Here is a 13934-nt window from a genome sequence, read left to right on the forward strand (position 1 = left end):
TTTATTTTCCGACAATTTAATATGATATTTATAGTACCTAATAATTGACTTTTTGAAAACGTGATGTTTTAGAAAGATATATAATAATATAATTGTATTTATTATATATCTTTAACTTTATTTTCTTTATTAATAACTTTATACCTCGACCAGACAGTCTAATCACTCCTCTCCATCCTAAGGTTGCCTGGAAGAAATCGCTATTTAGCGATAAGGCCGCCCATTGTTACCTCTATATTATAATTATGTTGTTTTTCTTTTTATATTTGATGTACATATTAATTTATGTAACTGTTATATATTTCTGTGTGAGGAACAATAAAGTGTTTTTCATATATCTTTATATATAAAAATTACGTGTCACGTTGTTTGTCCGCGGTGGACTCTACTACTGAACCGATTGCAAATCCAATTGATTTGCACATTGTGTGCAATTTGATCCAACTTGAAAGATAGGATAGTTTACATCTCAATTTATAGTCGGAATACTATTTAACTTTACCCACAGCAATACATATGTTTAATCGTCTTTTGTGTTGACCTCCACGCGGTTCCCCCTGGAAACCATCGTGATAAATTCCTGGTTAGCTTGTCACTAAGCGCTAACTAACGGGACCTCATGCTCATCTTGTCATCCTCCACTGGTGCCCCGCCAGCGTAAACCGTTAGCGCAGACGGGTGCACCATTCCATTATCATCCAAAAAAATCGTCTTTTGTAAATTTAGTTTACATAGTCGTCACTAGATGGCGCTGTTCAATTTCTACAACGCGATATTATTTCGTTTTGTAGTTACTGACGCACTGTAAGATTTATTATTGGTTAGAGGTTTTTGATCTGTTTACATTACTGTACATATTTTTATTTTATTATTGTGGTAATTACGATCCCATTACACTTTAGTCGAAAAGTAAAGTGTTTTAATTGTCCTGACTTTGATTAAAGTATTTAAAGTGTACTTGTGAAGCATCGGTGACTGTACACATATATTGAATTATAGTGATGTTGCATCTATAGTACCTATAGGAAATAGTTCTGTATCTATTGTTTATTTTAATAATATAATAATTTTTATCAGTACTGTGGTAATAAGATTAAGGGAGTGCACAAAATATGATATTCCCATTCGAAATAGGTATTACCTTCTTTTAAATGAGGGTAAATAAATACATTTATTGCTATACTAACTGCAATATCCATTCAGCTACTGATAATGTCCAATTTTATTGACTTTGTGTCAGTGGCTTGAGGGTTCGGTGGATCTGTGGGTAGATTGGCCACTATTGGTAAAGTGGGTTCAGTCTTGACCGTTTCTCTATAGGAGGGCGGTGGTGTGGCTGTAAAAAAAACAAAAGTAACCTAAATGTTAGGGAAAATACTCTCTGCTACCAAAATGTTAGGGAAAATACTATGTATATAGGGAAAAATATGTGTGGAAACGTCTGTCACGTACCTGTATGGTTCTGCGGATTTCTTGGGCTTCAGGGTCTCGAAGATATCTGCGCTAGCTTTCCAGTTTCACAATAGGTTTCACAGTAGGTTTAACACAGTTCTAATTTATTTTAATTCACAACAAATGCGCGCGCGTCATGTCCGCTGTACGGTCAGTTCAGTACTGTAGGTAAGGGAGGGGAACAGAAACCGCGGGAACACAAACTAACGGACTCTAATATAATAATCTGTGCTTACAATGGTACAGGGTAGATTTTGAACAGTAGATAATCTAATTCGTAAAACTCCATCTAGTACCAAACTCGGGGATTTTAAGTAATAGTATGTGATCTTTTCTGTGGCAATATGCATTTTGGGGCTACTATAACTAGCAAAACTTTTTTCCAAAGCAGTAGTTCTATTTTTTCATTATTATTAAATTTTCGGACTACTCTAATGCTGTTGGCTCTAGCTGGCTTTTACAGCTTCACCGGACGATAGAGGGCGATTGCAGATGGCACTCGAAACCCGCGGAAGGACTTATGGAGCGGCTGAAGGCCAACTCCCGCCTGACGGATACGACTTTAGTCTGAGGGCACCACTAGGGTTCGAACCTCGGCTCAGGCTGTCGTAACATCGATCCCCGTTGAATTGGACGGGGGATCGATCGGAGGGGGCGTGTTGAGTCATCAACTTTAGTCTGAGGGTACCCCGTCAGGGGTTTGAACCTCGGTTTTCAGGTCATCGTAATTACGAGTAAGTAAGTTTTAATTTGAACCAGGGATTGTTTGTTTTTTTTTAATTAAAATCAACTCACGCGGAAATCTTAACATCGAGATGTAGAAAAATTAATAAAACTTATCAACGCCATCTAGTGGCACAGTTATGAAACTAAAAGAAAACAATTATGACTAGTTTGATTGTACATAATAACTTACATGTTTTTGTGTAGAGCTCCGTGGGTTGGTCCGTCGACACGTACGTTTCGTTTGTCTGTCCGTTTGTTTGCTCGATTCTCTGCTCATCTGTACACTCACTTTTATTGTCATCTGGAACGAAAACAAATCAACATATATTTATACATCTAAATATATATAACTCAAAGGTGACTGACTGACATATTGATCTATCAACGCACAGCCCAAACCACTGGACGGATCGGGCTGAAATTTGGCATGCAGGGAGATGTTATGACGTAGGCATCCGCTAAGAAAGGATTTTGATTAATCCTACCCCCTAAGGGATAATATAGGGGATGAAAGTTTTTGAAAAAAATCTATTATAATATGATTACGACTGATTTAATCTTATTGTGTTTTTATATTTGAGCCTAAATAAATTAGTGCTGGTTGGTAGTTTGTATTCACACGTTTCGACTTGTAAAATATGAACTTACAAGGATTGTTTAAAAGAGCAACACACAAGTTTCTTGCTTATTCTTCTTGTGATGAGACAGCTTTCTGAATAAGCGGTAGATTTAAAAAAATGTTAACTATTCAAAGTGCTTAAATTAAGTTTATTTGAATAAATGATTTTCTATTCTATTCTATTCTATGTACACTATGTCAATTTTAAACCGATCGGACTGAGACTTTGCATGCATAAAGCTACTATGACGTAGGCATCCCCTAAGAAAGGATTTTGATAAATTCCACCACTAAGGGGATAAATTAACGCGGGCGAAGCTGTCTAGTTCTGAAAATCTAGTTTTTGTTCATACTAGTGGTCGAAATTCGACCATAAATAATATAACATTCAATAAGAAGCAATCGAAGAGTTCGAATTTACCTAAATGTTTTATCTAAATGTCGTTTGGCTAAAGTTAGTAATTCGTATTATGGCAATTGCGTAAGGTTTTACAATAAAATACCAGAGTCTGTTATAAATCTGCCAGAAAAAAGAAATTTAAATGTCAAATAAAACAGTTCCTTTGCAAAAAAGCTTAATATAAAATTGAAGAATTCGTTAACGATAATAATGTTTTTTGTAGAAAAACTTAAAATTCATAGCACTGACAATATTATCCAATTTCAGTAAGAATAAGTACGTAGCGGTTTCTATGTTGATTATCGCATGCCTCTTACTTGTTATACTGTAATCATCACTTCACTACACAGTATAAAACAAAATCGCTGTCACTGTCTGCTTTGATTCGGTTTTTTAAATAGATAGAATGATTCTAGAGGAAGGTTTATATATATAATACATGTACACACGGGCGAAGCCGGGCCAAGTAGCTAGTTTTTTACATAAAAAAACATCTATTCAAAAGAGCAACACACAAGTTTCTTTCTCATTCTTCTTGTGATGAATCTGTATTACGAATGAGTGGTAGAATCAAAATATGACCATTCAAAAGTGCTTGTATTGAGTTTATTTGAATAAAGATTATTTCTATTTCTATTTAAGACTATACACAAATATTAAATAAATCAATATTAATCTATTCTCAATTTGACCACAGACTTTAATACTCTGTAATAATAATGCTATCTGTGTTAATACTAAACAAAAGAGTATATATGCATGTGTTGTTGCTGGTAAATGATACGATGTTGTTGGTCAAGACGATGTATATTACAGATGGTAATAAACTGACAATATGTACATAGAAATAATGATCTTATATACTAAATAACAATAGGAAAATGTAAGGTGGGGTGACACAGTTTAGACACAGCAGTGCTTTGTAGACAATATTGAATTTGTCTTACTAGACATTATTAAATAATAATAATCTCAGGACAATTCACACAGCGTCATCTAGACCCAAGTTAAGATAGCTAAAGCTTGTGTTATGGGTACTAGACAACTGATATAAATACATAGATATTTTTTTTTTACAAATATATATATAATATACATAGAAAACACCCAGACCGATACAAACAATCATACCCATGAATACAAATGTTTGTGCCGTGCGAGGAATCGAACCCGCGACCATCGGACGTAAAGCGGTGTGGTAGACCGCTAGACCACCGAGGTCGTCAAAATGCAAGTATTATATTGATGTATCTAGGTAACTGTGTCCCATATGTGTCAAATACATGATAATGTGTATTATCGTAGTACAATTGAAGGAGTAACTTTGGCTGCTTTTATTTTAGTAAATTTACTTCTTTTATATAAAATTCTCGTGTCACAGTTTTCGTTCCCATACTCCTCCGAAACGGCTTGACCGATTCTCATGAAATTTTGTGAGCGTATTGAGTAGGTCTGAGAATCGGCCAACATCTATTTTTCATCCCCCTAAATGTTAGGGTAGTCCACCCCTAATTTTTTTTTTTATTTTAAGGCAAAACAATCTTTGCCGGGACAGCTAGTATTTTAATAAAGAAAAAAGTTAAATTATGTCAGAGGTGCCAAACAAAATTTTGCACAACTCCAATTATTAAACTTAGAACGTGTAGGTTGGTCAGGTTCAAATAAAAAGATGTACTGAATTGTTATGTATACATATAAATAAAATTGGAGTGTCTGTTTGTTATATTTGTTATATTATAACCCTTTGTATCCTCGGGGCCCTGGGCTGCAGCCCAAAAAGCCCTTAGCTAGATCCGCCCCTGCTCCTGATCTTCACGCCAAATTTAGTAATTTAATAGCTGTTAGTGGTTATCAGGTGGATTCTTTATTTGTCATTTCGAAACTTACAAAACACCCTGTATAGGCTGTTTTGTAAGTTTCCGTTTGATATTCCAATTATATAAGAAAAATTAAATTAAAAAAATATACTTACTGCAGCAGCAGGTTTTTATCCATTGCCGTATAGCCATTATGAGGATAAATTTTATTATCAGCGCTGCTATCGCCCCAAATATTTGCAATGCCTTCGCCATATCGGTGTCCAATAAAATACTGAAATGGGAAAGAAAAGAATATAAAACAAATTTATCAAGTCACAAACATTCTGTATTCTACGGTGACAGCACTCATAAAAAAAACACAACGCCGAACAATGTTTAAGGCACTGTCAAAATGTAGATCAAGTGCCCATATTTCCTAGGTAACATTTGTGAGTAGCTATGACGTGGTCTGGTGTTTTGAGTAGTCATGCTCACTAAAATGTCCAGACTTGTGGCGGCGTCGTGGGCCGGGTCATTGGGCTCCCTAAAATATGGTCGAGCGCAGTGGTGGCTGGCTCATCCGTCATACTCGTGAACGGGTGCTGCTTGTGTGGACTGGTCTGCTATAATCACTATGACTTATTTTCTCTTATTAATTGTTTAACCAGTTGTTGTATATTGAATGTTTTTTCTATTTTATTATTTCATTGAATTAGTGCTAATCGGTGGTTTGTATTCACACACTTAAACTTAAATGGTAAGTAAGAATAAATTATTTAAAAGAGCAACACACAAGTTTCTTGCTTGTTCTTCTTGTGATGAGACAGCATTCCGAATGAGCGATAGATTAAAAAAAAAAAAATGTTATGACTATTCAAAAGTGCTTCAATGTAAGTTTATTTGAATAAATGATTTTCTATTCTATTCTATTCTATTCTACATTTCTTTATTTAATTTATATATCATTACATAGTGTGCTTACACTTGTAATATTTCGGTCAACACCTGAGACCGTTCCATTATTTATATAATTTAACTTAAGTGTAAAACAGTCCACCACCACAGTTACGACTCCGCGTTGAGATGCGAGTATGCTACTCTAACAAATATTGTAGCGCATTTTTTTTTCCCCTTTTATTTGTTTCACCGTTTTTTTTTTAATGTACATATTTTGATTTATTTTAAATCTTATGCGATTTGATACAGGGGAAGTCTTTAATAGAAGTTTTCACTGTAGGGATATATATTATATTATACATATTTTCATAATTACAATGATATGAATAAATACAAAATTTTATAAATAGTAATTAAAGTAAGTATTGTATCATATCATAAATCGTGTACAAATGGGTTAAAGCTGAACGTATCAAATGGGTTAAAGCTGAAAATATGTTCCCTGAACAATGTTACGCTGAGCTTCGACCTTTTTGTATTGCTACAGATCACACATAATAACACAATTTTATAAATCTTATGTTGTATTATGTATTTTTTTATGAACATGTTATATGTGTGACTAGTAACAAACAAATAAACGATGTATCTATCTATCTATAACACAGCAATACACCACCCCAGGTCTTGTGCTGAAAAACAGCATTGCAGCGCTCCAGCCGCTGCAGCATTATGCTGAACGGACCTATTCAGTAGATGCTTCAACAGACATACACATGCACACATATACGCACACAATTCATTTGTGTACTGTTATTTGTTTGTAATTATATATTTGTTATTCTATTTTTTGTTTGTTTAATGTGTTTTAGTTTTCTACTGAATAAATATCATTTCATTTCATTTCAAATAGTACAATTATTACAACTGTATACTCACTACCTACATACTACAATAAATAATATATTAAGGAGCGACACCTTATCATATCACAGCATATATCACGCTAGTGGTGATAGGGCATTGCTAGCAATGTACCAGGTCGACCTCCACGCGGTTCCCCCTGGAGACCATCGTGATAAATTTGGTGGTGTGGTCGTGGTATTTTATTATAACAAAAGTAAATTGCAGACATAAATCGGTTAAACAGAAAGATGGCAGTATTCAACATGTACATTTTTACAAGACAAACCTTTGAAGTTGTTACATTTATTTAAATTATTTTTTCCTTTAATGTTTTAAATTTACACAGAAGTATTATATATAATTTTAAAAGTGTTTAGATAATGATTAAGTGAGTGTGGTGGTGAAAGACGGTGTGGTTAATTTAATTGACTTATATAAAAGGAGGCAATTCTAGCTTCTAGTTTTGAAAAATGTCATTTTTCTATTTAATCGACGATGGCTATAAATTACAGAATATATGTACGACGAAATACAGTATAAAATGTCTGTTCTGCATGTCTGCAGAAGAAGCCATTTTGTTGTCTAAGTTTTCCCGCGCAAACGTAATGCGCCACAGATAAACAATATTGCACGGCGCGCAGCCGCTGTAGGATGACGAGCGCGTCACAGCTGTATGTGCGATATATAAGTATAAGTTTTAACACTAACATATATAGAAAACTAACTTCGTCTTACGTGTTATATCTAGGCGGTAGCGTGTCAAAGCCGAGTTTCAACTAAGAGAACTGGCGAGCAGCACCGTGTGTATATTTAACGAACCATTTGGAGCCATTTTTGACCCCCGCATAACTCAAAAAATCTTTCACATAAACCTGTCAAATTTGGTTCAGATATTGATACTTGCGAGATAAATATGTGTTCCAAATTTCATAAACATTTCTCAAACAGTTATTCAGATATCGTCATTTTTATCACTGATCAACTATAGATCAAAATTATATGTCTCAGAAAACTCACTTCCAGATGACTTAGGAAGTTCAAATTTAGCATGCAGATAGGTAATTAGGTGAATATAAAGGAAAAAATTTCATATACGAAATATAAGTAGCCTTCGCAAGTTCTAAACATGTTACTTGTCGGTTCCTATTTTATTATTAGTAGTAACTAGCCATCGAAAGTAATAATTGGTATATGAGAACTAGCCAAGTTAGACCTTAGGCTACAGTATATTATCCAAAGTTATAAGAAGAAATGATATTATATATTGTTATAAATACATTTCAGGACAGACCATTGAACTTGGCACCCATTTAGATCTCCCCTCTTTTGTCGTAGAAGTCAACAATCAAGGCATATATCATAATATTAAACTCGGCTATCATTTCACATTTATGTTTTTGATGGGATTGACCTTAACCAAATAAAGAAAAAAAAATATTCAATAATTTAACTCAAAAACCCCAACAAAAAAAGTTTCATCGTGCTAGCTTTAAAAATGACAATTTCCATACAAACTTTCATTCCTTATTTTATTTTACCCTCTTAAGGATAAGATTTTTACAAATTTTGAATATCATATTTATTTATGCGTAATCAACAGCCTTTTTATTTTTTTATGACACAAGGGACAAACGAGCATGCGGCTCACCTGATTAAGTGATTACCGCCGCCCATGAGCACCCGCAACACCAGGGGAATTGCAAGTACGTTGTCGGCCTTTTAAAAAGGAATAACTCTTTCCTCGAAGGTTTCAATATCGTATCGGTTCGGAAATACCATTGCTGGAAGGTGATTCCACAATAACTAAAAAATTTGTTTCAAGATTCTAGCTTTAAAAATGATGAGACTACCATACAAACTCAAAATCTTCCTTTTCAAACCCATCCAATCCTATTTTTAGCATTAAAAATAGATTATGACCTTTCTCAGGGTGTAAACTATCGGTGTATCAAATGTCATTTCAATCGGTTCAGTAGTTTTGGCGTGAAAGCGAGTAAGACAGACAGAGTTACTTTCGCATTTATAGAATAGAATAGAATAGAAATCATTTATTCAAATAAACTTACATTGAAGCACTTTTGAATAGTCATAACATTATTCTTTAATCTAATTCGGAATGCTGTCTCATCACAAGAAGAACGATTAAGAAACTTATGTGTTGCTGTTTTAAATAATTTTATTATTACTTTACATTTTTAAGTTGAAGTGTATGAATACAAACTACCAATTAGCACTAATTCTATTAAAAACTCAAATAGATAAAAAACATTCAATATACAACAACTGGTTAAACAATTAATAAGAGAAAATAAGTCATAGTGATTAGAGCAGACCAGTCCACACAAGCAGCACCCGTTCACGAGTATGACGGATGAGCCAGCCACCACTGCGCTATTATTAGTAAGAATAATAAAACATAAAATAAAATATTCATATTGAATTTGTGGTCACCACATGACTATGGCAATCTGCTATATTTCTATCCATACATAAAATAAATAAAAATAAATAATTAAAATAAAAACATAAAAATACTTTTAAGTATAAAATTTAATCAATAAGTATACTTTAAAAAAAATGTTCCTGCTCATCTTCTAAGTTTATTGTCATAGAACAATAATGTATTCATAATATTGAATGTATATATATATATATTATGTATTGTATGTATGTTGTGTACATGTAGAAATAGAAATAGAAATAGAAATAATCTTTATTCAAATAAACTCGTTACAAGCACTTTTGAATAGTCATATTTTGATTACCCCTCATTCGGAATGCAGATTCATCACAAGAAGAATGAGCAAGAAACTTGTGTGTTGCTCTTTTTATATGTATATATATATGTTATAATATTCGTGTGTATTCTATTCTTGTTTAGTTTTAGTTTAGTCTAATATTTGTATATATGTTATTTATATAATTAATGTTAAGCCACCATCAAGTATTTCTGCACTTCCTCAAGGTTGACTGGTAGAGAATGCCTATAGCATTGAAATTTGAAATTTATTTATTTGCTTATTATACAGTTAGATATTATAATATGTCCAGGTAATAATATTATTGGCAACTGTTTAATTTCCCCAATTTACGGGCATGCAAATTTTGGGTATATTAAAATGGAATAATCTATAATTATTCCATTTTAATATATATTATTATATTATATTATTACATTAAGTCAATAAAGTTTTAAATAAATAAATAAATAAATCTTAAGTATAAAAAAATAAGTGCACTTTTTAAATAATTGACAAAGAATAATATAGGTGCTAACAGGTCATGTTGCTTCATTTGATTTTTTAATTCTTTTCCTTATAATAAAACCGAGTACGCGGCAAATATCCAACCTGTCAAAGACTTAACTTAGCACTGCTGTACTCAAGCTTATATAAATAAACTAACGTTGTTTTGCCCTAAAATAAAAAAAAAAATAGGGGTGGACTACCCCTAACATTTAGGGGGATGAAAAATAGATGTTGGCCGATTTTCAGATCTACTCAATACGCTCACAAAATTTCATGAGAATCGGTCAAGCCGTTTCGGAGGAGTATGGGAACGAAAACTGTGACACGAGAGTTTTATATATAAGATATAGGTATTAAAAATTTGTATTTTTTTTATTAATTGACAATGAATTATACATATAAGTGCTAACAAGTCATGCGGCTCCATTTGATATTTTATTTATTTTTTCTTTATATCCAAAACAGAAGATGTGACGAATTTACAACCAGTCATGGACCTTACTTTAGCATTGGCATTCTCATCAACTTATATATAATGTTTTTTATGATGACTTTTTATGGGGGCTGCCTGAAAATCAGCGCTGTATTAATAATAATAATTTTTAATATTTTATTTATAATGTTTTTTATGATGACTTTTTAAGGAGGCTGCCTGAAAATCAGCGCTGTATTAATAATAATAATTTTTAATATTTTATTTACAATGTTTTTCATGATAACTTATTATGGGGACAGTTTGAAAATCAGCGCTGTATTAATAATAATAATTTTTAATATTTTATTTATAATGTTTTTCATGATGACTTTTTAAGGAGGCTGCCTGATATTCAGCGCTTTATTAATAATAATAATTTTTAATATTTTATTTATAATGTTTTTTATGATGACTTTTTACGGGGGCTGCCTGAAATTCAGCGCTTTATTAATAATAATAATTTTTAATATTTTATTTATAATGTTTTTTATGATGACTTTTTACGGGGGCTGCCTGAAAATCAGCGCTTTATTAATAATAATAATTTTTAATATTTTATTTATAATGTTTTTCATGATGACTTATTATGGGGACAGTTTGAAAATCAGCGCTGTATTAATAATAATAATTTTTAATATTTTATTTATAATGTTTTTTATGATGACTTTTTACGGGGGCTGCCTGAAATTCAGCGCTTTATTAATAATAATAATTTTTAATATTTTATTTATAATGTTTTTTATGATGACTTTTTACGGGGGCTGCCTGAAATTCAGCGCTTTATTAATAATAATAATTTTTAATGTTTTATTTATAATGTTTTTCATGATGACTTTTTAAGGAGGCTGCCTGATATTCAGCGCTTTATTAATAATAATAATTTTTAATATTTTATTTATAATGTTTTTCATGATGACTTTTTAAGGAGGCTGCCTGATATTCAGCGCTTTATTAATAATAATAATTTTTAATATTTTATTTATAATGTTTTTTATGAACTTTTTACGGGGGCTGCCTGAAATTCAGCGCTTTATTAATAATAATAATTTTTAATGTTTTATTTATAATGTTTTTTATGATGTGTTTTTACGGGGTTTGCCTGAAAATCAGCGCTGTATTAATAATAATAATTTTTAATATTTTATTTATAATGTTTTTTATGATGACTTTTTACGGGGGCTGCCTGAAATTCAGCGCTTTATTAATAATAATAATTTTTAATATTTTATTTATAATGTTTTTTATGATGACTTTTTACGGAGGCTGCCTGAAAATCAGCGCTTTATTAATAATAATAATTTTTAATATTTTATTTATAATGTTTTTTATGATGACTTTTTACGGAGGCTGCCTGAAAATCAGCGCTTTATTAATAATAATGATTTTTAATATTTTATTTATAATGTTTTTTATGATGACTTTTTACGGGGGCTGCCTGATATTCAGCGCTTTATTAATAATAATAATTTTTAATATTTTATTTATAATGTTTTTTATGATGACTTTTTACGGGGGCTGCCTGAAATTCAGCGCTGTATTAATCATAATAAATTTTAATATTTTATTTATAATGTTTTTTATGATGACTTTTTACGGGGGCTGCCTGAAATTCAGCGCTGTATTAATCATAATAAATTTTAATATTTTATTTATAATGTTTTTTATGATGACTTTTTACGGGGGCTGCCTGAAATTCAGCGCTGTATTAATCATAATAAATTTTAATATTTTATTTATAATGTTTTTTATGATGACTTTTTATGGGGGCTGCCTGAAAATCAGCGCTGTATTAATAATAATAATTTTTAATATTTTATTTATAATGTTTTTTATGATGACTTTTTAAGGAGGCTGCCTGATATTCAGCGCTTTATTAATAATAATAATTTTTAATATTTTATTTATAATGTTTTTTATGATGACTTTTTACGGGGGCTGCCTGAAATTCAGCGCTTTATTAATAATAATAATTTTTAATATTTTATTTATAATGTTTTTTATGATGACTTTTTACGGGGGCTGCCTGAAATTCAGCGCTGTATTAATCATAATAAATTTTAATATTTTATTTATAATGTTTTTCATGATGACTTATTATGGGGACAGTTTGAAAATCAGCGCTGTATAGGTGCACCTCATTGAGGTTGTGCTTATGTCAGCAACGGCTGAAACAGCTCCCATTGACAACTTTGTGATTTTTTTTTTATATTTGTGCATTTTATATCGTACTAAATATAAACACGAAAGTTTGTGAGTATGGATGGATGTTTGTTACTCTTTCACGCAAAAAATACTGAACGGATTTTGATGAAACAATATGGTAATATAGTGTATACATCAGAATAACACATAGGCTATAAATTAAAGAGATTTTATGTAAATTGTGCGAAATGTAATGTCAGGTAAGTCTGATGCAGATGAGGTTGTGAGGCTTAGCTAGTCTATACATATAAATAAAATTGGAGTGTCTGCTTGTAATATTGAAATAATCGTTTTTTACTACATGCATATGAATATAAATACGGTACATACACCAATATAACATTTTTTACAATTTTTGTCTGTCTGTCTGTTTGATCCGGCTAATCTTTGAAATGGCTGGACCGATTTTGACGGGACTTTTTTTGACAGCTGGTTGATGTGATAAGAAGTAATTTAGGCTACTTTTATTTTAGAAAAATGAAGTTAATCCTTACATATAAATAAAATTGGAGTGTCTATTTGTAATATTAAAATAACTGTTTTTTACTACATGCATATGAATATAAATACGGTACATACACCAATATATCATTTTTTACAATTTTTGTCGGTCTGTCTGTTTGTGCCGGGCTAAACTCTGAAATGGCGATTTTGACGGCACTTTTATTGGCAAGTAGCTGATGTAATAAGGACTAACTTAGGCTACGTTTTTTTAGAAAAAATAAAGTTAAACTCCACGCGGACGAAGTCGCGGGTGCAGCTAGTCTATCTATAACGCCAGTAATAAAAATATCGACTTACCTGTTATCCTGTGAGGTGACTGCCAATATGTATCAACTTTAACAAAGTACTAAACAATTCTCATCACATTTTCCTTATAGTTATTTGTGTCGGGAGCTTAAGCTTTACAAGAACCGGTCTAACGGGGCCCACGGTCGCAGAGTGACTTGTATGCGGGCAATTCCTAAAAATTCACGCACGATTCATCCTTTGTTACATAATAATCCATAATAATAGTATTCAGAAAGTTCCAATTTGAAAAGCTGCGAGTTTGCTCAACATTACATAGTATAAAACAAAGTCGCTGTCGCTGTCTGTCCGTACCTATCTATCTTTTAAACTACGCAACCGATTTTGAAGCGGTTATGTTTAATAGATAGAGTGATTCAAGAGGAAGGTTTATATGTATAATACATACATAGAAATTAAC

General features: G+C 31.7%; 1 protein-coding gene across 1 annotated transcript; it reads right to left on the reverse strand.

The window, feature by feature from the left end:
* Positions 1-1009: 1009 nt before the first annotated feature.
* Positions 1010-13651, reverse strand: LOC131849974 (uncharacterized). Its single transcript, XM_059200113.1, has 4 exons — positions 13526-13651; positions 5170-5288; positions 2369-2479; positions 1010-1336 (listed from the first exon to the last, which is right to left on the reverse strand). Exons 2-4 carry the CDS (start codon positions 5267-5269, stop codon positions 1200-1202), a joined length of 348 nt encoding a protein of 115 aa, XP_059056096.1. The 5' UTR covers positions 5270-5288; positions 13526-13651; the 3' UTR covers positions 1010-1199.
* Between the last annotated feature and the right edge of the window lie 283 nt (positions 13652-13934).

This window comes from Achroia grisella, unplaced genomic scaffold (assembly GCF_030625045.1).
Source record: "Achroia grisella isolate CSIRO2021 unplaced genomic scaffold, CSIRO_AGI_Agris_v1 utg669, whole genome shotgun sequence".
Taxonomy (NCBI): Eukaryota; Metazoa; Arthropoda; class Insecta; order Lepidoptera; family Pyralidae; genus Achroia; species Achroia grisella.

Excerpts from the sequence above, each read along its gene's own strand:
- LOC131849974 (XM_059200113.1), bottom strand. The coding sequence starts at position 5,269 with ATGGCGAAGGCATTGCAAATATTTGGGGCGATAGCAGCGCTGATAATA. Across the intron at positions 2,480-5,169 it reads GATAAAAACCTGCTGCTGCA|ATGACAATAAAAGTGAGTGT; the intron begins GTAAGTATATTT and ends TTTTCGTTCCAG. Across the intron at positions 1,337-2,368 it reads GGAGCTCTACACAAAAACAT|CCACACCACCGCCCTCCTAT; the intron begins GTAAGTTATTAT and ends TTTTTTTTACAG.